The following is a 25620-nucleotide window of genomic DNA, read 5'->3' on the forward strand; positions in this document are numbered from 1 at the left end:
TGAAGTAGTATTTTTCCTGKTTTTTGCTTAAAAAAATCAACGTACTCTCATAGTATTTCTTAAACACACTCCTCATATATATCTACAAAATACCATATGACTATAAAAGCATGATTCAGATGTCCAACTGATCTAATGAAGGGCTCTTTCAATACTCTCTGCTTTGTGTTTTTCCTTCCATTTGCCATTTTTCTTTTTACCTATTTCAATATAAAGCAGGTGTGAACAAATCCTTCAAAAGCCATTTAAATATCTTGACTCCCATTCAGTTCACTGGGAATTCTTACAGTATTGTAACATTTGTAGGATCAGGCTATAGGGATTAGAATAACTGAAAAAAGAAGACACTGATAGAATGCAAATAAAATCTTAAAATGGATTGTCAAAATTTTAAGTGCACCAAACCATCCTTGTAGAGGCAGCWATTAGGATTACAGTGATATTTTCAGTAAACTTGCATCTTTTAATAAAAAGGAGAAAAAAAAAATAACTGAGGTAAGATACAGTCCCAATTTTAGCTTGCAGTATATTTTATTAGAACTTTAGTAGTCTGGATTTTTGTCTGTGCAAAACTGAACCACTTTTACCTTTCTGAACCACTTTCACAGTTCTGATATAAGATCCATTTTCCGCATGCCCACACAGACACATATTCTTAAACTCATGTCACCAGAAAAGCCACATTTCTSAGCACCATATTTAACTATTGTGACTAGATACTGAAACAGTCTGAAATTTGCTAGGATTTTCACATCAACTTTTCAAAAGCAAAATTTTAACTCCATTTACAATTTCCGTTGCAAAAGTCTTTTCTCCTCTGGAGTGGAATTTCTGGGCAACAACATAAAGACGGACAAGAAAGGCTAAGATTAGATATTCATGTGGGACACGGAGACTGAAGTTCATACARCCGCTGCACAACAGGCACAGTAGGAATGTAGGAATGTGCTCCCAGGTTTCCTGCTTTCTGAGTTCCCTTGCCTTCAGGCTATAGCATAGCCTCAGTGCTTGTTGCCCGAGCTTTTCCATTCCACATAAATAACAAAATAACTTTTGGAATAAATATTTAAGCTACATTTCCCACAATTTCTGCACACACCATAAATCACAGGCTTACTTCCAAACAGTATCCAGCAAAAAAGAGCAACAAGAAATTCCCAAAGGTGCCAGTTTCATCCTACTGCAGAAAAAACAATGTTGGGGGGAGGTCAAAAGAAAAAAAGAGAGGGTGTATTTTAATTCTTTAACCAAATTCCATTTCCTTAACCAAATGCCATTTCTTACAAAACATTGAAAGGCTATTAGTGACAACAATAACAAAAATAAATTGATCTTTTCCCCTTTTCTGTGAAGAAAAGAACATTTTTATTAAACCAGAAGCACCTTTAGTTTCTTTATGAATAGGAGGTCTCTCATAGGCTAAGAGGACTATATTTGTCTTGCTGTGACCTCTAAAGTCATTGATTTGTCTTCATTAAAGCAGCAAGAGAGAGGAATCTGTAGCATGATAGCAATACATTCACAAAACAATAAAATCTGAAGTATGGTACTATATACAAAAGGTAGCACTGGCAGGATAGAATGAACCCTGATTTTTCTTTTCTTTTTTTCTGGTAATTGAACAATCTTTATTAGTTCTTTCAATATTCCAAAACTAAGTGAAATGGTGATTCATGTCACTCACTTTTTATCCACATAGCTTACCATTTTCCACTTTTTTTTTCTAAACAAAAGTGCTGCTTGCTGAGAAAATATGAGTAGAGATTTTTAGACCCTAAAATGCAGACTTAACCCTGYAGCAGCAGTAGCGTAAGTGTACAGAATGGGACATTCTTTATTGAGTTTATTCTGTATTTCTGCAAAGAGCAGCAATGGTTGTTTCCTCTCATAAYCTGATGAAATCTGACTTTTAAAACAGGAAGAATTTTTCCCCTCAAAACTCCTGCTGTTTGGTAACTTTACAGTGATGGTTAAAACTTTTCCAATTTCAAGCCTAAATAGGGGTGGCCAATATCTCCCTTTTTGATCTTACGCCAACATTGTCCTGTAGTTTAAGTAATTTTCTCCCCTCCCTTTGCTTCCCTCTCTAATGTAATTTCAGAGGACAATCATGTACCCTTTCAACTTTTGTTCTGCTAGGCTAGGGAAGCCAAGCTTTTTGGGTCTCTTCATTTATCTGAAGTTAAAACTCCACATCATCCAATTAAGCTGCTCCAGGCAGACAGGAAATTTGAAAAGAGAACCTGCCAAAATCGACTCCACTGAGCCATTCTGAAATTTATAATAGCCTCTAATTTGGAAGTGAGTTCAAAAAGAAAAAAATCAATAAGTTAACAAAATCTTGAAAACCWGTACCATTAAGACTGACGCTGAAAACAGGCACTTGAGATCAAGTGGCCTGAAAAAGCTGAAGCTTGGCCATAAATTACACACACAATCCAATTTATACTTACCTACAGGAAATCCTTCATAAACTACATGTCTCTTTTATATGAAGTTCTTAAACTATACACAAGCCCCTCGGCTGCTTCAATTTTTTACTACAGGTGCTCCCTGGCTGCAAGGGTCAAGACATGCTCTGTGAGGAAAACATTTTTCTATATGATACATTTTTGCTATTTGGAGTTTTTTTTCCAACAGCTTCTCATGTTTGCAGTCTTCACTATAAACCACAGAATCAGGCCTACCTGCTCACGTGCTAGTTCTTGTACCTACAGCAGAACCAAGCTTTTAAAGTGAGATTTCCTTGATATATCACAACATATTTAAATGGTAATGCAGTTACCATTTACAATGGTAACAAAACAAGGCACATTTAAAGACATCTTATAATTTGGTACTCACTAAGGCATGTGTTGTCCTGGAAAAAATTCAGAAATTTCCGGCATTCGTCRATGTCGTTACCACTGTTGCTGCAGTCGCACCACGGGGCCACGCTGAGACTGCTCGAGTCTATGTAGTTTGGTGTCATCACCGTACCTATTAATAAGCAGTGAAACATAGTGCTGTGAGTAATCCTTGTAATTAAACATTCTTTCCATACTAAAAAGGTAAGAAACAATGACAGTAACTCATGTATTCAGAGATGCAATCACAACACAGACTAATGGGAAAGCTCTAAAACGTAGACTTAAAAGTCTCCTTTGCCATCTGACCTCCAGTCCTGTAAACCCATTTGCTTCTACTCAAAAGCAGGAGATTTCTCTAGACAGGTTTATGCTGCAGCACCACATAGAGCTGCATCAGCAGGACTGAGAAGCGGAAAATTGTGGCACTGGGGTTGGAAAGATTGGGAGGGGCGGGAAGCTTTTAAAAGGGCTTTGCTATCAAAGTAATCACAGACAGACTTGCATCCTGAGAGTCACACTGAATATTAGCACCCATTTTTCTTCCTAGCMTTTTTTTCCCCCTTCCCTCTCTCATTTTTCTACTAGAGGCAAATACACAGTTGACCGAAAGCCTCTAGACCTGAGCTTCCTCTCTGAGCCTGCAGCCAGCCTGAAAAAGGGTTCTGAAATGCATGAACTGCTCCATACCAAGAAGAGCCCTAATACATTTTGGTTACGGTGATAAACAAAGTAAAGAAATAATAAGCATGCCTAAAAATGTCCAAGAGATTACTTTGCAGGTAACAAATTACTATTATTCTTGCTTTTAGTGTCACTGCTTTTTAAGCGTAGTGGTTGATTCCTTAAAAAAAAAAAAAAAAAAAAAAAAAGAAAAGTCAGCAAGTTACAACAGCAGAGTTTTCTAAAACAGAGAGTTTTTCTAACTCTCTAACAAATCCTTGGGTAAATATTCTCACATTTATGTGACAACTCAAGTTCATCAAGAACTGAATGAAAACAAAGTGTATACTCCATGGCCAAAAAGAAATAGAGGGAGTGCTCATCACTGATCTAGATCAAATAGATGGAAAGTGATCAACACCTAATCAAGGTGACACCAATCCTGACACCAATTCACTGAATGTCTCAGTGAAGACATTCACATGATAAATCAGTGATTCGAAATTCTCCAAAGGAGTTTATTTTATTTTTCTTACCAAGCAGGAAAAGCTAAACAGAAAGGGGCAGCCATTCCAGAGGTGCTTTGAGGACAGCATTTTGGGGAAATTAAGCTTCTCCTTCGGTAATCTACTGCTCATGAAGAATGAATATTAAGAGACTCAAACTGTACACTAGAAGATAAAATTTTGTCCATATTTCCAAGGTTCAAGAGTCTGTAATACCACTAGGGAAAGGCCTATCCAATAGCAAGCTAAAAGTAGAAACTTTAGAAATAACAGAAATCAGAAGGATGTCACGTAGCCTTTTAGACATGAAGCACCACTGGAAGCTCAAAAAATCAACATGCAGCTTTTTTCATAAATAGGCTGGAGACAAAGGAGAACAGATGTTAAGGGCTTACTTGAGAAAGGCAGAAATGTACGTCAAAAGAAATGTAATGCAAATGCAGTCAGCAAAAGAATCATTTCTCCCATTTTAGAGTATTATTAAATTAGAATGCAATCCCTTACCTTTATCTGCTTGCAAATTTTAACAGATCGTTTCAGTAATAATTGCTCAAATTCTACATGAGATCAGCACATGAGTAAACAGCAGACTTCAAAATTTATTAAATGGAGGTGACGAATTTAGTAAAATAGRCAAATATCAATTGCACCAATAATGAACACTTGACAGTAGATAAATAAGAACAAGAATGCTGTTAAATTAAAGCAAATGAAAATAAACATCTATTATTTGTTTGATGGTTCAGCACATTATTTCATTTACGTGACACTCACGACTGGAAAAGAAGCAAGTGAGGTAAAATGAGAAGCAAGAGAATTTGGCAAAAGGAAAGAAAATTGTAATCTTCAATAGAAAATGGCCAAGCATCAAATATTTAGTGAAGGTTTAAGAAAGCAGAAACGTATTGAGGAAGCTAAAAAGCTCACTAAGGTAAGACCTTCTCATCTCAAAGAGGTAATATGGTCGTCAAAATGGGTCTAGACAGAGCCTAAAATGTAAGAGATATCAAGCTATGATTAAGGTTGATGAACAGAGGAAAGGCAGGACAGGGAATGTGTACATACAGCACGCGAACTCTGCAGCCAGCTAAAGCAAAGTGGCTGAAGGAGCAGCTAGTAGAAAATCAGTCTGTCATTTAAACCTGGGGGCAGATGTGAACCCAAGCGGATTATGTGCTTGTTTTCCAGGGGTGGATTTTCTGGGTTTTTTTGCCTTCAAAGAGTGCATGTGCGTGAATGTGCTTCCCCACTAGCAKCTTGCAAAGGCAGCTGCAGGATCCTAACAAAGCAGAGACTGAGAGTGGGTGGTAGYACGTGTGATATAGGTTAACCGTGTTCCCTATATCACGGTTTCCTGGAGGTCTCAGCAGTAGAGCAGCCAGGTGTCCATATTTTGGTCAAAATCAGAATTGACCTGAACTCAGCCAAAAGGCTGCTCAGACTAGGATCAGTTAGGAACAAGGGGACGGATGGTGAGTCCAGGTAGGAGGGCACGTGACTGAAGTTCCTTTGACCCTCACTGAACAAATGAAATCCAATGACTGGAAGTTGGCTGAAGACCAGAAAATGTCTTACACRCAGCAAGTATCAAGACCTGAATAATAAGAAAGTCAGCAGAGCAGGCGGTCCTTTTGTAGGCTGGAGGTAGAAAATAGCCTAGCGAGTAAGAATTATCATGTAAACCTCTGGACCCAATTCTAAACTTGGAGAACAGGATAGAGAAGTATGCAATTCATTCTGCAATTCCAGTTTATTCACACAAATTCTCATGAAATACCACAGAATGCTAGGAAATTGGAGGGATTTTGCTGAAACCTTGAAAATTTGTCAGCAAATGAATGGTAAATGATATTTTTAAGTCACYGATAACTTCAATACCAAGTTGATGTGGGAGTGCAGACAGCTCCAGATGGTTTTAATAGGCTCTAACCACTGCACAGGGTTTCAAAMACGGGTATCTCTTGTTTTATTTTACATTTCATAATCTTTATCTTTTCCATTTATGTGATAATATATTTACATAATAAAAGTATTAATTGATCTTTATGGCTATAACAAGGAGCCAAAGGTTATGCACTAAGTCTTTCAAAAATCTTGTAAAATAGAACTCTCAAAAATTATGTATATTACACCCTGATGCAAACCTTAAAACATGCTATTTAGTCTATTCTACATTTAACTGGTATAACACCTTCACCTACAAAACTGTGCCTGACTATTCACACTTTTTTTTTTAATCATTTATTTCAGGAGGACATCCACAGAGTTCACTCAAGTTAACTCTGATTTACATCACTGTATGTGACAGCAGGATCATCCTTTCCTAAAGAAACTTCATTTTCCTGAAAAAAAAATATCCGTGGAAGTACAATTTTTGTTACCTTCAATGAAAAGATTACATGAGCAAATATTCTACCCTAACTAACCATATTTAATCTCAATTAAAACACCTCKAGCTCCTGGAGCTCCCTATATGAATGAACCTATAACAGACCTTGAGTCTGTCAATCTCTTCTTCCTACATTTTCTATAAATTAAGCATCAAATAGGAAGGTTATATATTTGATTTCAATCTTAGACAGCCTTCTACAAATTTGATAGGTCAGCATATAATTTCATTGGGTTATATATCAGGCTGATATCAAGAGCAGGAGTTGATGGCTTCACAACATATAAGTTGTGTTTTGGTATTTTTTTTGGTTTCTCAAGTCACTCACAAGAGGTAGAAACTCTTGTAACACTAATCAATTCCCATCTCCCATGTGTCTTGTGTCTGGGGAGTGACAGGAAARAAGAAAACTGTTTATTTTTCCCTTTGAAAATTATAGACTGCTTTTTGATTTCACTTCCTCTGGGATCTATTCCATGTCTCTGATGCCTGAGTTTTGCGTTATGGTCACTGACAGGAACACAAAAACACCTGAGTATATGAACTGTCTCATCCTTAACAGTAGATTTAAAAAATAAATTCAACAAAATTCTCAGCAAAATTCACTGGATCCAGCAAGAACTTGTTCGCAGCTCTTATCTAGAAATATCTATTAGTTTTAGACAGATTATACTATCTTTGCTAGTAGCTAGAGTTTTTAGTTTAATTGACTAGTATCGATTTCCAGATTAGTCAATTCTTTGAGAATCAAATGACATTCTGTCACAGCTGTTCATATGCCAGACCGTCTGTGTATTGTTTTCATCTGATAAATCTCAGAAGTATGCCCTCTGAAACCATCATGCCTTATCTTGCCAGTTTCTGCATGGACTTACCTCACTTTTTAGATACTACAGTCATAAAAATGATAGCAATGCCATTTTCTTCAGACATTTCAGACTAAATGACTTTCAGCCATTTTTTCACGGACTTTTTCTTCACTAAAAACATCCTATTTTATTTTGGCTATTACCTCAAAATATTTTTTTTTTATTTTTTATTTTTTTTTTATTTTTCAACAGGAGGATCTGCTTCAAGGGCTCAGCTGGGACCTTCATACCCAACAGAAGGGCARTTCCATCACTGCAGCCCCTGTAGGCTGTATGCTTAAAAACATCTTATCTGGCGGCCTTTTTAAAATTTGTTTGAGAGTTTTGGCATTTGCTTTTTCCTTACTGCCCAGCTATGGTATTTCTACAGCAAGTTCACTTTTCTGAGATGCTCTCTCACATTCAGGAACCAAATACTGTGTGGCATACGGAATCTTACTTGCTTATGAGCATCCTTGTGCCAGTTTGCAGTCAGGCAGGTGACGGCAAGCAAAATGAAATATATCGGAAAGGGAGAGGATTTCTGACGATACATTTGGTCTCAGTTAACCTCCATTGACAAGCATGTCAGAAAAAACTTAAAAGGGACAGAAGGAGATCATGGAAAGCATAGCAGTTGGAAGTGAAAAAGAACCGAGCTGGTTTATTGTTGCAATCCTAAAACATCCTGCAAAGTTTTCCCAGAGACCTCAGGAGGTATTTTACTCAACCTTGAGGTGACAGCTGCAAAAACAAGAAAACTCTAGTTTCTTTTGTTCTTTTAAACTTCTTGCTTCTGAGTCTTGTCCAAATTCAACACTTTAATAAGGCSTGTTAGGTAAGCTTAACTTGCATTTGTTTCTCCAAACTCAAGCATCTTTCTTTCCCTGTCCTCTATCCTTAATTTGCTTCCAACCTACAATTTCACTGCAGGAATCTATGTAAAGTAAAACAAAGACCACACATTTACCCACAAAGTTGGAATTTTTTTCCTGGAGTCATATTGTACAGCATGACCAAGAGCGTTACCTTTCACTGACTCTGTTTCAGGTGGACCTTCCCAACATTGTTAGGGTGTTTCTGTGGACGGATCAAGCCCCCACCCTTCCCCGTGTTCTTACCAATAAGCCCCGAGTAAGCGAGGAGGCAGTCAGCATAGTTCTCCTTCAGACAGCTACTAACAGACCGTGACTCAGGCTGGCAGTTTGTGAAAAAATCTGCAAGGCGAGATCTGCAACATGGTAAGAAAAAAAATGCATATCTTTAAAAATCAAGCCTGCAGGCATTTTTACCTTTTACACTTTCTCTCTTTGTGCAATGCTTAATATTCTTTACCTTAAGCATACAGGGGAAACATTTCAATTGACGAGAGTACCTTTTTAAAACCCATTTGTCTTTCCAGAATCCAATTTTGCGGTCAGAACTGAAAAGTGTCAGGAAAAAGAAGGACAGTAAAAAGGGACAGAACAACAGAGAAATGTATGTCCTTTTCTAAAGAGAAATGTTCTACATTTTCATGCCAAGAAAAGACAAAGAGAGAATTTATCATAAGAGCGGTCATTTTGCCTGGATCTGAACTCCGGCTGGAATCTGTTATTCTACACAGTATCYGCTGTTTTACTGACTACACAAAACCATATGTTTGTGCTCACAGGCTCCCCTTACTCCATGGCTTGAGCCTGCTTTACTCAAGTGCTGCCCTGGGTTTCCAGGGCTTAGCCTTGCTTTGCAGGATGAGCTGGCTGGGCTGGGGTAGTGGGCAGATCCAGATGGCTKGATCTACAGAGCTCCCTGCAGCAACTGCTACGAGATCTATTTGTTCTTGTAAAACGTCCATTTACCAGAAGTCTGCAGCATTGTGCCCAGGGCTCAGAAGAAGGGAATGTGAGCTCTACACCCATTTCTGCTGGTGAATGGCCATGCGATCATCGCTTSCATCTGTCACCTCATTTCCGAGAGGGGAACTCACTACTTACCTATGACTAGAACTGAAAACAGTATCACAATTAGCAGGTTATTACTACTTTGGAAATCAAAGACAAGGAGTTGCAGCCAGGAACTCTTCACTTGCACATTAAGGGGCACATACGGTCCCGTTCAGACCTCCTGTAATATCTGAGATGCTTCACTGATCTGAGTCAAGGTCCCACATCACATGGGCAGCCCTCCTGCACATCTTGCCCTGCTCATCAGTTGTGCTAGGGCCTTCACTTAGGCTTGCATGCTTCTTGGACCAATGATTTTTATTTAATTAAAAAGTGTAATTTACACCTTTGATTCCATGAACAAAATTACTTGGCCTCCCTTGTTCAATCTTTTCCTTTGTGAAATAGGGATGAAAATACTCTCTTGAATAAAATTACTCACAGTGCTGTTTCAGGACAAGGCATTTAATCTTTGCAAAGCCCTTTCAAAATCAGAATAATACCATCTATGCTTTTCCAGCACCAATCTAGCATTATGTAGATTTGCAATATAAATATTCTTTTTTACTTTTGCAACAAAACCACAAAAGTTAGTAGAGCYGAGTGATTTGCACAGATTTAATTTATTTGTTGACATGCTCTAGAGACTAATTATTTTTGTTTGCCTTATTGTTTTACCTATCTCAGATGGGGGGGGATGGGCTCTACATCATTAATTGGCCTGAAAGTACTGATAGGCAAACTTCAAAAGGTTCAAAGGCTTAGTTCCAGAAAGCGTCTTATAAATAGACTGTATTCAAACTGCATCTGAATTTATTCAAGCTATTTTCATGACCTCTTTTTACTTCCATCCCTCTCTAACTCTTCCGATTGACATCCACAAAACAGTGCTTGTCTCCAAACCATRGTTAACTGTAAGTATTTCACTATTTCTCTTCCCTTATATAACCATTTGACCCTGCAATGGACATCTCTACAAACTAATTGCCTTCAGTAGCTTCAGAAAGTCAGGCTCTGTACAGATTCTTCAAGATGACCTATATGTACACATGCTAATTTTGCCTAAAATCTTTACTTCTTTGGTAAAAACACATTGTTCCCACCAGAGGACAGGCTGAGATGGATTCCCGGGAATAGGATGAGATAGAAAACCCTTTGTCATGATATTAATTTCTTCTCTAGGTAAGTAATTAAGATAGTTGCTGGCATCTAACCTACTGAGCAACTGCAAAAAAGACTGTGTAAGGCTTCCAAGGACCTTAGAAATTCTACAAATATCGAGGTGACATCTGTTTTAGGATGGAAGACAGCACATTAAATCTATCTCGTATGAAACTTTTGCCATGGTAGCAAGAGTGAGACTGATCTCATGCAGTATTTTTGAGTTTCTAAACCACAGTGGTTCTTCAGATTTAAATTTCAGTAMCCCAAATAAACCCTTTTTTGGACCTGACATAATATAATCTGTCTTCTAAAACCTGTAAGCATTTTTGGCTATCATATCATTATCCCTAATTGTCCAGTTTCTGTTAGATTAAGAGGTGCATTGATTCATGCAACATACTCCTCTTCTCTCAATGCTTTTAAGGACTATGGATTACTATGGATTAACACCGCAGTGATTAACACTGACAAAAATGACTGTTTAACAGTCATTTATTCTCCAGGCTGCTTAAAGAATTTATTTGCCTTAGGGAGGCCAAGAATTTCTCTGATGATCCTTTTCGTATACATCCTGATTTCTATGTTAAGTTCTGAAGAAATTCTTTTGTGGATTTTTGAATTTAGAATTTTTGTGGTCATAAAAAATAATATAGTGACAATGACGCACATTTAACTTTTCTTAAGTCAAATATAGTGGTCCCAACATTACCAGACATCTTCATGCACTCCCTATCAGTAGTGAGTCATCCAAAATTCACACCTGCAAAGTCCTTGCTCTCTCCTGAGTTCTTAACTACACCTAATACTTGGGTGGACTAATTTCCAACAGAGAAGCAGTAAAGACAAACTAGCCTATTGCTAGGAATAACAAAATATTTTCCTAAACTATTGCATATTGCAGTAGGAATTCATTTAGACAGTAGAAACAAGCCTTTTAGGGATGATGATTAAAAAGAGCAAGATGATACTAGTCCTAAAAACAAAACAAAATAAAATAAAATAAGATGCATTCTGTGTTAACATAATGTTTTTTTTCATCAGGGAGTAACTTGTGGGGAGTAACTTGTSGTTAGGTTTTGGACTTTTTCCAGCCCTAGATTAAGCAGTTTGCTAAACTGAAGAGCAAACAATTAAATGAATTTTAATTTAGCCCTGGTAAATCCCCTCAAAATTAACTGCATATCTTATAGAAAGCTTACTTAAATATTTTGTATATCATGAACTGAAAAAATAAGAATAATCCTATTGGCTGATTCAGTGAAAATCTGTGCAAGCGGTCTTTCTGAGAAAGAGAAAAAAAATCCCAAAGCTGCGAGTCTCTAGTGTATTAGCACCATCAAAATAATTTTTAACAGATGAAAATACAAAGAAAACAATGACAATTTGTTTTCTTTATGATACTGGCTCTTCTAAAACACAGTAGGATAAATCAAAACTTTCAAATTTTGCTTACAAATAAGGTTTGCTAATAGCAGTAGTGTGTTTAACCTGCATACAGTTTTTGAGACAATTTGATTTTATATTAGCACAGTCTGTTGTGTAGACAACATTTATTAGGTTTCACTATTTTTTTATTCACRAAGTTTTATAAGAGTTCTTTGATGTTCTGAAATTATCTTTGATATTTATCAGTCCCACCTCTTTACAGCTGGTTAATCAAACTTTGGGATTAGCTGTGCAGAAGTACATGGTGCAAAATGTAAAATTACAATCTCAGTGGTGAATTATCATTACGTTTCTAAAAATGCAGTTTTGATCTAGATCTGCTCTAAATCATAGCCTAATAGAAAGTAGATCTATGAGTAAACACATGATGCCTCCTCAAGCAGTTCCCTTACTGCAGGACTAGCAGGTGTTGACTTCTGTTAGTGAYGTTTTCTCTCTATATTTATGTACCTTGGGTTACTTGATACATAGAAGTTGAGCCTGAGTGACAGAAATCTCTTTTAGTGGTGGTAAAAGGGGTAGGTATGAAACTCTTCAGACTGAGCAAACATTGAATCTGTCAAAGTGAGTGGTGAAAACTACTTGTCCTGCTACGGCTCCTGTCCTCTGCACCTGTGTCAGGGATGTTAGGTAAAGTCTGAACCTCCTGCAATCCTCTCTCTGCTTGTGTTTTGGTATCTGCGGCTCAAGAGCAGTAATGCAATGGACTGGAAATGCCAAAGCTGAGTGACGGGGGTGACTGCACTAATTAGTCAATTTGCTTTAGTGTCTAGACACCATTTGGCAGACACAGTATAGTCACGGAAGGAAAGTACTACATCAATATTCAAAACAGGAAAGAAAAAAAAAAAGAAACATAAATCTGACGCTGAAAAATTTCAGACTAAGTTAATGAATATGTGTCATAGTGACAAATGACATCATTACAGAAAAAACAAGGCAAAGTACTTGTTCTTCTTTTGTGGGGGTCAAACACTGTATCCTGCTCTGTGCAGGACTACGCAGCTCCCATGTAGGCAGGGAGTCAGTATCTCAAGTGAGAGCTTTAGGGATGCAGTAGCAGCAAGAGGGGATGGTCTGTGCCCAAACTAAGGGGCTCGRTGCTGCAGGAGCTTTACACTTTCCCTCTCTTTCATATGAAAAACACACTGTAAGCTGGCACTGACCAGAGGCAAAAGCTACCGAAGACACTATCAGACCACTGCCACCTGTAAGGCAAGGAAAGGTCCAGCACAGGAGACGGGACCCTCCCAAGACCTGGYAATTTAGACTGGACCCATCATGAAGACATTTTCCATTAGAAGTCACTAGAGCTGCAGCATATGAGGATCGCATCTTTTTATTTACGTACACACCCTATCGAGCAGCTGTGAGCAACTATGAAAGCTGACAGCTTAATTAGCCTTTTTTATACTGCCATTTTTTCATATATTAATTAAGCAGCAGCTTTATTTATTTTTCCTGGGAAAATAGCTTGTTTTTCCTCAGACTCTAGCCTGTTTCTTAGATAGCTGAGGGTACTGACAGCCCTTGTGCTCCTTTCTCACCTGCTCTGGGGCCGCCGGTCCCCAGGTGAGCCCAGCCCAGGGCCATGGGTCCCTGCCCAGGGTGCTGTGGAGGGGCTCTGCTCAGGCCCCACATCGTTCAGCTCTTTCTTGGCCATGGGCTCAGCCAACTCCAATGCTGACACAGGTGACACCACTGGGTGACATCCCCGTGGCAATGCACAATGCCCAGCGCTGGGTACCTGCCCTGCAAGGCATCCTCACACACAGGTCAGCATTTGTGCTTTTCTTTTCAGAGGAGAAGGAGGGTAAAAATTTAAAGATTTAATGACCATTTGGCTCCCAAGACCTGAACAGTGGAAGCAGTTTCTCTCACATTAGCCCCTACAGTTCTTTTGAGAAACTGGGAAACACCATTACACAGTGTTGGACCCCAAACATCAGCTACTGAGTGGGCAAGGCTTTCTTTTCTTTTTTTTTTTTTTTTAATATTGCTTTGCTTCTGTTTTCCTATTTTAAATAACTTGCTCTTTGAACTCATTCAAGTATTTGATTTCAGATTTGATTTATCTGTAAAAATTATGTAATTCATCTGGAAGTACAAAAAAGTCAATGCCCAATTACATACTGGCAGCCTATGCAGCCTGTGAAACAACTGGATACAGAACCACCGCCAGAGCCCACGTCGGATCAGGTCAGACGTCTCTTGGAATCGAGGACGCTCTGAGTCCAGCAGAGACACAACAGTGCACCAGGACTCACCAACTGGAGTGCAACTGGAGCCTTGAGCTTCTGCAAGTGGCCAAACTGGCTCCTGCAAAGCCAGTTGACTCTGGACCATATTCCCCATCAGGTCTGACGTACCTCATCCAGGCATTTTACTTACCAGGGGCATTTTAGACATCTAATAGCCAGCTAATGCAGAACTAACTGCTAGAAAGACAGACATGCAGAATTGAAGTATTTTCACCCGTGCAATGCAGAATTGCAGTATTTCCACCTGTGCATATCTGTATCTCAAAACTAACAATACATACATTGCATTCTGTCTGCATATTAACAGAATTCTTTCTGCTAAGTGCTGTAAAACAAMGTATTCCATGGCTATGTTTTGCTACTGTATTTTACACAAAGCAAAACAGACTAAGTTATACAGGACTTTTCTCAATAGAAGCCTTTTCCGTTGGTCAGATTAACTGCTAGGGAGCTGTTAGATCCTTTGATGCAATGCCTACTACTGCAAATACAAAGAACTTACCTAAATGCTAATCTCATGGCTCATTAATGACAGGTAAAACCCACAGGCAACTCAAGATCATGTATGAGAGAAACTTGAGTCTAAAATATTTGGTGCCCTCTGAGATTAAGGGAAACTACTAAACTCAAATACAATTYTAAACTGGTTTGGTTTGTTTGTATTTGGGCAAGCAACATATTTTTATATTACTGACCTTTTGTGTAATAAAACACATTTTGAAAACGATGGTGCAAATCCTGAGTAAAAAGTAATACAATAACGAATTACAGCAGTGATTTTATGATGCAGTGACACAAAACAGAATTTTCTCTTTCTGCTTTCAAAAAATTATCTCAGGYCATATTTTAGAGGCCTGTTTCAGAGAACATCTGGAAAGCATTCCGCAGGAAATCAAACCTATATTAAATACGTTTTGTGGGGCTCTGTTTCCTTGCATTGACTTTAAGCATTCATAATGTGTTTCTRTCCTCTCCACTGCAAATAAAACACTTCTCTGAGAATCTTCTACAAAGTGATAGGCAGAACAGCCCATCCATGATTTCTACAGGGGGGGTGTTGATAAAATTCTTCTTTAGTCTATTCCTTTCTAACACAACTCTCCAAAAACACGAAAAAAATGACTAAATACTTTCTCAGTCCTATGATTTTGTACATTTCCATTTTATTTCCTTTCCACTATTTAATTTGGAGTCTTTTATATAAATATAAATATATGACTGTCATGTTTAAGGATACGCAAGTCTCCGGGTGTTTCTTGATAGCACGTTACACAGGAAAGAACTAGTCCATTACAGATAGATTTTTCTCACTTCATTAGCTGACCATACAAGAGTGTCTTTGAATTATAGCCTGGAGACCTAAGAAAATCATTGTCCCTCTCAAAAACAAGCCGAAGAAATTAGTGCCACTGCAATTCCTTGAGTATGCCGCTGGATGCTTAGGTATTTATTAACAACTGTATCACGAGTGTGTGTTGAAAGGATGTGGTACCAAGCACTTGGAAAAGACATCCATGACAATATTCCCTGGAACCACTTACATAAACTATAATAGAACGCAGCTTGCTCAAGCATGAGGCTGCTGGGGAGTCTGGAAACAGAAAACAATCTAAAAAGCTTCATGCAAACATACAGGTTTCTCTGCTGACCACAATGATATGATGCAAAAGATATGATGCATTAGATCATCAGGTATTTGTTTGGGACTGGTTTTGCATCCTTGAGTGGCACTGTGATACGTGTGGCAGCACCTCTGATTGCAACAGTTCTGTGTCCATGTCTGTGTCTGTTGTTTGGGACCCAAAAGGCTGCACCAGGTGCTGAGCTTAGCTATGCTGGGTCTGAAACTCACGTTCAGGCTACCTTGAACTGTTCCTGAGGACTCAGACAAATGCCAGATCATAACCACAGCAGATAAAAGCAGATCACAGTTGCTTTTATAGGAAACTTTTTTTCATGCACAAAATAGCCTCATCGAAAAGCAAGTCACAAAGTTCTGGCACCAGCAAACGAATATAACATTGATCTTACTCAACATGTTTTCCTTGCTTTTAGTAGATAGAGGGATGTATAATGCTAGTAAGAAAAGCACTGATTTATAGTTCAAGATTGGAAAACAAACCATTTTTACCAGTTAAGGATGATGTGGATGTCTTAAGAGCTTTTTTTGTCTCCCTTGGCAAAAAGCTTGAGTACAGGCACTGAGGCTAAACCACTGACAGCCTGTGATATATCCAGATGTTTACAGGAGTTGCTCTGGACGATATTGTCCATTTTAAAGACTGTTTTGCAATGCTGTATGAAGGCCAGTTAGCGAGACACATGTCCAGCTCTTCACACTGTCTAATTAGGAAGGGGAGCATGGGAACCGAGAGGACAGTCACAGCGAGCTGTGCTGGAACCAGAGACAGGAAAACAATCCCACTGATACGGCTAAGTGCTAACTGAGCAGAGGTCTAACTCTCGTGTGCTTTATACTATAAAAGTCCGCTTTAATGCTTTACAGKATATGCTTGAAGAAAGAAACTGTAAGCACAAATACAGGAATGTGAGGTGATGTACTAATCTTAAATGTGACCTCAGGCAGGGTCAGAGTAAGCTCACATTGAAAATCGTTGTTCAGTARTAAATATACACCAGGAAACTTTGTGTCTCACTTATTTTAAAGACAGCAGATACTCAAAGTTAGGAAGCAACTACCTTAATATGCCAAGAAGTCTTTCCAGACATTAGAACTTTTAAATCTGGCTAATCTGCCTAATCAGTAAATTCATCCAGTAGGAACATGGTAGTGCTTAAAACATAATGAAAGCAAYGCAATATATATTCAATAAACATTAAAATGCTAAAGTGCAAAAAATATATATGTAGATGTCACTCGTTCTGTTGAGAAACAAAGTACTAYTTTTAGTTCCTGGGCTTACAGTTTCTTGCAGCTATTTTAATAGATGAACTGCCACCAGAAATATTCTCTCACTGGGGCCTGATGCAGTGATATAAATAACCTTTACAAAGCCCAACATAATGGAATGGTAAAATCTGTTGACATTCTTTTAATTAGCGCTGCCTGAAGATTTACCTACACAGAACAGGAATAGCTAATTCATCCCTGGAAAAAATCCACTGAAGTCACCGATGTCAAAAGAAGTGTATTGGGTATGGACTTGATGGAATAGCTCTGCTACTGATATTAMATATACAGCAGCTTCTTGCCTGTAGTATATTGATGGCTTGAGGTAAATGAGAAAGTATTTTATTTGCTAAAGAAAACATTTTGCCCCAGAAACAGCAAGTTAGTTAAATATAAGTATCAGTACCTATGAAAAGGGTTCAAATCTCTTCACCAGATTGAACAGATGAGTGAGTGAAAACTATTCATGCAAACATATAGTTGTTAAATTTCTGCTTTATTAAATCATCAATTTAATAAATCAGTGATAGCACTATACTTACCAAAACCCCATCCAGCAAAGCCACTAAGTACTTGCTTAATGCTAAGAACTCTGAGGAGTTCTAAATTTAGGAATTCTATTGCAAATTTTAATGCCAAGTTAGTTTTCAGTATTTTTGACTAAACAGAATGAAACTTCTTTTGCAAGATATGGAGTTTAACATTCTCCTCCCCATGCTGGAGGAACAAAATCAAATGGGCCAAACTTGCCCTGCTCTAACTTTTCTTCCTGCGTGGAGTTTTGGATCTGCAGCCTTTGTGTTTATTGCACTCCACAGGCAGCTTTCCTTCCCCACTTAGAATGAAAATTCAAGCCTTTCCARCAGGATGCACAAGTGGATGAAGTGCCATATTTAGATATTCCAAATCCCCCAAGTTCCCAGAACTAATGCTTTCTAGCACAGAATACTTAAGACACTGAATCATTTTGAGAACCAAGGGACTGACATGGAATGTGAGGTATCTAAATAGCATCCATTACAGTCTAATTCTTTGTATCCCAGTTTATTTTATGATCACTGTATGTTCACATTCTATACACTCACACTCTAAACTACAGATACTCTCTTCCCTCTATTTTGTAACACAAGTGACAGTAATAATGAGTATTCAGTCCTACAGTTAATTCTTACAATAATCAGAGAAGGATAGCAGGACATGAGAAACATCAGAAAGACTGAGAAAGCTACACCAAGCAAAACATAAGTTGTCTGAATCACATCACTCTGACAGTGCTAGGACTTGTCTTCTGTCTCATAGATAGAAGGCCACAAGGGAACTTGCTCTTGGTTAGTGGGGGTGAGGAATGAGCCAAGGTTGTAGTTAGTGAGAGGGATGCAGCTCTCAAAGCTTCAGGCTTGCCTGACAAAGGACCTCAGTGTAAAGATACTGTCTCTGTACTGCTTTTAAAGCATAAAACTGGTGTGTGTGAAGATCTCTTGACTGTTAAAGCCGAGAGTGATGTGAAAGTTTGGGGCAGRAATAAAGCTGAGCCATTTTTCTAATTACTATATTCTTGCTTCTTTGCTTCTTTCAGAAAAATGTCAATCATCCTGCAAGCTTTTAATCTTCGGGAYTCTCTTAAGCAGAACATGGAGAGCAGAACAAGGACTGGTCAAACAGATCTTGGCACCACAGAATKGGATCTATCTGCTCTGCAACGGGGACAAAGCTGTCTTGTTTTGCTGGGTGTTCTGATTTTTAGATTCCAAAGGGATTTATGGATATGCTTTAAGGAGAAACTGCTTGATTCATTTGGACTTTTACTCACAGGGAAGACATTCAAAATGACCTTTGTTTAGCAGGGAGAAAGGCAAAATGTACTATTGCATCTATTTCAGTCTGCTAACGAAAAACATCACGGTAATGAATTGTATAAGGGATTAGAAAGAAAGAAAATAATATATGATATTGCAGCCTTTTCTGTCTTTACTTTGCCTTGATTTAAAAGGTTTTTGCTTGTTCTGCAGAGATTGCATTCATCTCTTCTTTCCAGGCTAGCAATTCCCCCCACACATACTCTACTACACCAGCATGTTTTCCCTGCAGATCACGCCAGACTCTATCCCACCTCCATCCAGATCTCAATTTAACTGCATTTTCGGAACTGTGATCATCCCTCCCTACTAATTCATTAAAATGAATTAACATATTTGTTTTTCTAAATAAATACRGTGCCTCTAGCTATGCATACATACACATATATATATAAAAGCCGTCCTTTTCCCATTTAAGGCCATGCTCACAGACACGTGGTGAGCTTGTCAGCAAGCTACACTTTATGAACCGCATAATTTGCCATTTTACGCTGCTCCTCCTCTCCCACTCGGTGCCACGGTGCCCTAGCTCACAAGGCCCCGATGTGACGAGCAGAGAGGATTAGTCGTAGGTGGTCTGGGCCCTGACTAACCCGCCACGCCAGYGGCTCCTGCACCCAGCGCAGGGCGAGCCAGGCCGCACGCGAGGCCCTTCGCCCACTCCCTGACTCAGTCAGMTGAAATACAATATAGACACAGCCTGCCTGTCTCCAAACATCCAGAATGCCCCTGTTTCCATGTCCTTAAAACAGCATTACAAAAGCTGTGTTGTCGTCCTGCTTTTGTATACTCGCAGAAACACAAATCATGGGAAGGAGCTGCCAGACAGCTCATGCAGATACCCTTCAAGGATGCAACTCCAGCTCTGCTCTACAGACGTGTATAAAGCTCCCGTATCCTTCATAAAAACATCYGGGAAAGGTGCTTTTAACACCTAAAGCTAGAGCAGGCCTGAGACTGAGCAGTCAACCTCGGCTGCCGGCCAGCTGAATTGTAGCTCTCATAAGCTGCAAGGCTCGGGGAGGGAGGCTGCTCCGATGTTTTTCCTTTCCTCTCCTGAATTACAGATGATCACTGGGCTGTGGCAGGATATTACGGGAGGAAAAGAAGAGCACACAGGAGAGCAGGTGGGGGGACTGGAAGTGGATATAAKAGAGGGAATTCAAATGTGCCAGAGAGGCACTAAAAGTCAGATAATGACTGGGAGATCTAGAAAAAAAAGGAGATGAAAGGAGACTAAGCAAAGGGAGAGGCAGGCGAGGAAAGCAAGGGAAGAAGTGAGAAAAATGAAAGAGTCTAAGGAATAGAAAACTTTAAGCAAAAGGTATGTTTCTCCTGCTGGACTACAACATTCTAGGACTGCCCAGAATCATTACACAGAAAAAAACACTTTTACAAAAAGGCACAGAGATGGTACCTCCTCGTGGCAGATTATCATTAAAAATGTCCAGTATAAAGAAGGAAAAGTGATTTCTCACTTTTTAAGAAAACACAGCAAGCAGTTGAGTGTTTTTGTTCTGRCTTTACTGTGCTTGGATTCTTTTATGCAATGACAGAAATGTCTGCACCTCTTATACCTCTAGATGCAGCTGGCATTGAATAGGTGGTTACACAAAAAGTAAGACTGGATAACACAGCTGGGCAGACACTGGTGACCAGATGTTGACAGCAGAATCAAAAGTGTATATAAGAATGTGCCAATGAAAATACATCTGTAAAAATGTGGTTCTCCAAATACCTAGCAGCAAAAATCTCTATAGTGAGTTTTCAGTGCAATGACACCTCCACTGAAAACTAACAGGGTGTTTCACTACTGTTCTTCAGATAGCACATGGCAAAATATTTTATCTACCATGCTTTTAATACCACGTATTTGTAGTCAGTGACATGCAGTAACTGCAAAATTAAAGGCAAATGTTTTGGAATATTCATTTTAGCTGAGAAGAAAAAAAAAAGCTCTACTGGCTGTTTTCTGAAATTAGCCAGGAACCTATCTGCCTTTTTCACACTMAAAATGAGCCAAAATGCTTTGACTAATCATTTCAAACATAGTCACCAAGGGGGACAAGAAACTTTCATYCTATGACTAGATGACTAGTTGACAACAACAAAAAAGTCTTATTCCTTTCAGATCTTTACATCAAATGATCCTATTGATACTGTCCAGTTCCTCTGTTCTTTTAATAAATAATGGGTCTGTATCACTATTATTCTGATCAGCTTCTTACGATTGTGTTCAGAAGACACAGAATATATGCAAACTCAAGACTAAGACCAACCTAATGATTCACATTTTCAATACTCAAAGAAAAGAGTCTTCTGAAATACTGTCAAATGTTTCACTGGAAAAAAAAATGAAGCACACACACTATCCTACATTTCCTGTATTCTACTCTATTTACAGCAGAACAGTGTTTTTAAAATATGCCAGTCAACTTTGGTTGTTTAAGTGGTGGCTGAAGCAATCAGAATAGAAGTCAGACGTTTGACCTATTCCAGGATGACATAGATCATGAAAGTATTTGACAGTTCACTGACTTTTCTTAGAAATGTTGTTTATGTCTATAACAAGGAAGGAAAAAAAAAGGAAAAAAAGGTCTAACTGCTTCTTTTTTTGGCCTTTTTTTTTCAGTTGGCACTGACAGGCTATCTATGTTTACACCTGAGAGACTCCAATATCTTCCCAAAGCTGGACAGACTGGGATACAAGGAGAGGCAGGAGAAAAACGCTAATGAAATAAACCATTCGGTATTTTGATGAAATTCAAAAATTAGGACCGTTTATATAAGAACTTATTTGCATTTCTTGACATTTCTGGTCCCTTTTACCCTCGATCCAGAATTTATGTTACAGTATAGAAAAAAAATCATCAGCAAAGTGTCCAACTAACTCAGAAATAAGTTGGTGATACCTGCCATTTAGCTGAATTGCTTCCCCCTTGAAAAATCTCTTTCTGAAACAGGTTCAGTGATGTGTGCATGCAGGGCAAAGCTTTTAAAGAGCATGCAAAACTGAAGGTTTACATACACATTTGCATAGGCCTACGGGATATTTTATACATGAGCTTGGGCAGAGTCAAATCTGCTTTTCTGAATAAGTAGTGTTCATGAGAGAGCACTTTCAGAGACCCATTAGAATTTATCCCACTTAACTAGCATTAAGAAAAAGATATAATGGTAGCAATAGGCAAGCAAATAATGGTTTCTAAATGACTACATTTCGTAGTAGTCAAAACACAKTCACAAGTTATTTACTCATTTAGGTGTTCTTTTTGATTTCAAAATTAAAATTGAAGTTATCAGAATCTAAATTATGTGTCTAGTAGTTACTGCTTTTCATTACTCTAAATATTTCTGAAATTCCTGTCCTTCCTTTCCTCCTCCTCCTCCTCGAGACCTTGCTTTCCTGCAAACCAAGGGGAAAAATCACAAATGTCTCCCTGTGAGTGCACGGATTGACTCTCCCTGAGGCTGATTTCTCCTCCCCATGATGGCAGTGACAGAGGCACTAAACACACCAGTGCTTCAGACAACCTCGAAGGTATTAATGTCCACCCAAGAAGACTCTCTGCAACACATCACATTTATTGTATCTCCAGGTGTATCTGCTATTCCCACAACCACTTTCCTTGTGCTTCTGCTGTCCCTCTTCCTGACAGCCAGGCCTCTCTGAGCCGTGAAGGAGCATCCAAAGAAAAGAAGCCACAGCAAGAACCTACAGAGCAATCCCTTTCACCCCAGCGCCTGCTGCAGCTCTGGACACCAGGAATAGACATTGTACCAAGCAGGCATTTTTCCTCTGCAGTCTTGGAATGGAAAAAACACAGTCTCAGTGCAAGACTCATAAAGTCCAATTAGATAAAATGACATTAAAAAATTAGTTGCTGAGATAACATTAGAGCAAAGCTGACCAACAGAAAATACAATCAAAAGAGAAGTAGTGGCATTAATTTAGCTAAAGAATTCCTGACACCATTACAGTTTRAGTAGCAGGAAGAACTTTCCCTATAAAATCCTCTCCTCCATTTCATTGGCACTGTAATAATTTGGAATTTTTCCAGGAAACACAGTTAAGATAATATCATTCTGATGCTTAAAAGGGTGTGTACATACAGAAGACAGTATCTATAAGCAAAATAACTAATGGCACAACATGGAAATGCAAAATGGTGGTTCTGAGTCCCAACGTACATAGACTTACATAAACTGTAATAGCAGTACCTATGAAGATGCTATAAAGTCTAAGATCAGGAGGAGGGATCTCATATTTAAATATCTAGATTTTTACAAGGCACATACGGTAGCTATTTATCAAGGTGTACACAAACATAACTTCACTGTCCTTAACAAATCCAAAACAGTGGATTTTTTTTCCCTTGCTAATTCACAGAATTTGATGATCCACAAGCAACTTGAAAACTTCTCAACTTTAATAACATGACATTAGTACAACATTCTTATATAAGCATAGACAGTGCTAACTAGGACCAAAGCACCTCCCCAGGGCACACAGGGTTCTTGCTTGCCACCCAATAAGGAGGCTGTGACAACTTGTGGGGACCTTGTAAAAGCCAGGGACCTGGGTGGTCCTAGAAGCCACGCTCTGTGAGCCTCAAGAGCAGAAAAAAGGCTGGGAATTAGGTCGCTGGATCGATGACCCTCCAGTTGGAGCAGCCAAGCACTTTCGACAGGGGAGGGAGGATTTAAAAAAAACAGTCTAAAATAGCTCTTAAGATAGAAGCTAGTTCACAAATGTGGAATCCTTTCCTTTCCATGAAGAACCCCTCCTCTTCCCCGCCAACAACCTGTGCACTATGATGATATATGTTTAGCTCCACGGGGCGCTTGTGGTCACACACAGTTACTGGTGCTCACAGTCRAGGCTACAAGGAAAAATAAACCCCACTCTAATGAATAATTCTATTTTTGCCTGGTCACTAGCAGGGAATAAGAATCATTCTGAGATACCATTTCRTGGAAACACATAAGCAAAAGGTTTCCAGCAAAAATCTGTAAGAAACAGATTTCTGCTTGGGTATCTTGCCTGGGGGTTTAAAGTTCTTCCATAATGAGTGTGAGTAGTTGTGGCTGGTTTTGGAGGAGGCACACACTGAAACCAGATGCTTTTGTTCTCCTGTTCAAGGTGTCACAGGCTTTCGCTTTTTTCCCTGACTTCTCCTACTCCCTAGTGGATGTTYTGACCCCTCCGTCCGGCGATTCCAGCAGTACCAAAAAGTTCTTTCTGGTACCTCATTAATCATTCCCTTGCCATGTGCTATCTTACCTGCAGATGTAATTCTTCTTGCAGGATTCTTGTAAATTCAGGCAGTTTGGTTTCTCCCTGTCCTCATATGAACACACAGGAACAATAGTCTGCCGTCTCCTTTCTGTACAGGCTACGTCTCGACAGGAGCAGAAGAGCATCCCGTAGCTGTGCTTGGGGGGAACTTTGTCAAAAAACAGCCGGAGGGCCTTATGACACTTCCGCTTGTTACAGATTTCATTAGACGTGCTGCTGGTGCAGGGGGTTATGTAAGCAGATCTGTACCTCTTGCAGGTATCATTTAGGTTGCAGGCTTTTGCTGCATCCAAGCAATTGTTCCCCTTTGAAAGCATTGGCTCCACTAGAAAAAACAACACAACAGCAGTAAGAAACGCGTCACATTTACACTGTGCTTTGACGTTCGTGTTTATTTCAGTGTTAATGAGATCCTGATTACACAGAAAACTCCCAGTGCCAAGAGACTGTGACCAGTGCTTGTGTTTCTCTGGGTAATGGTTTAGCAAGTGAGCATGAACACAAGCACGTGTTAAGATCACAGGCAAACGAATGCGATTACACAAAGCAGGCTGTGGTTTATYGGCCTTGTAGCAGACATCCAGGGTGAATATTGGGCAAGACTTGGTCCCACGAGAAAGCTGTCAAATAATGGGTAAGTTGGAAGGGAAACATTTGGCCGATTGCACGAGCACACAGTGACAACATGGGTCCCTCACGTTGGGTTTGCGAACCAGTTACCCTCTGGTGTTTTAATTTTCCCTTGCACAGTAGAAATGGCATTCTGAGTCTTCATAGAGCTGCATAACATTTAAATTTAATTTGTGTACTCTGCAGAATATAAAAGCCATATGCCTCCTACTACAGCTTTTTGAGGTACCAAGCAGCCCACACAGCCAGAAAGGTAAGCAGTGCAGCCCCACAAATGTGAGCTAATGCCACCCAAAAGGCCTGTAAAATTCATGCTTTGTTCAAGATACTCCTATAAAGTCTTCTATCACCTGAACCTAGAGGTATTTATGAAGTTTAGAAGCTTTGAAGAAGCTGGCATAAAATTAGTAAGTGACTGTTAAAAGAAATACACGTGAACAAGGAATATTTTCTCTCTTTCATACACACACACATAGGTGACAAATTACAAGTTATAGGAAAAATATCCACATAAAWGGTAAGACTAATTACAGATTAAATTGTATAATATATTATCCAGACATTAAATGAACAATATATGCATTCATTATATTCAGTTAATAATAATGCTGTTGTGGATATTCGGAATGCAAATGTCACAGGTCCAAGAAAATAGTAACTTCCTCCTGCTAAACAGGAAATAATTTCCTATTCCAAAAACTCAATTGAAGACCCTTTTATACCTCAGTGTCCCTCCTCTCCATTCCTCTGCCACATTGCACATCAGGATGGAAAACTTTTCCCTTTCTCATGGAAGAGAAAGATACTGTGGCTTGGCCAGCACGGTGCTCAGAGATACTGCAGCTGCAGTGCCTAACACTGGCAGGAATATGACAC

At 39.0% G+C, this 25620-nt stretch overlaps 1 protein-coding gene across 1 annotated transcript in view; it reads right to left on the reverse strand.

Annotated features, from left to right (window-relative positions):
* Nucleotides 1-25620, reverse strand: part of GFRA1 (GDNF family receptor alpha 1) — a 130258-nt gene that overhangs the window by 27403 nt on the left and 77235 nt on the right. Inside the window, exons 4-6 of the mRNA XM_026050551.1 lie at nucleotides 24100-24439; nucleotides 8374-8483; nucleotides 2845-2979 (exon numbers count right to left, since the gene is read on the reverse strand). Of these exons, the coding sequence (XP_025906336.1) occupies nucleotides 2845-2979; nucleotides 8374-8483; nucleotides 24100-24439 (585 nt within the window). The remainder of the gene's footprint in view (nucleotides 1-2844; nucleotides 2980-8373; nucleotides 8484-24099; nucleotides 24440-25620) is intronic.

This window comes from Nothoprocta perdicaria, unplaced genomic scaffold, assembly GCF_003342845.1.
Source record: "Nothoprocta perdicaria isolate Ctin4 unplaced genomic scaffold, notPer1 scaffold_7, whole genome shotgun sequence".
Lineage (NCBI taxonomy): Eukaryota > Metazoa > Chordata > Aves > Tinamiformes > Tinamidae > Nothoprocta > Nothoprocta perdicaria.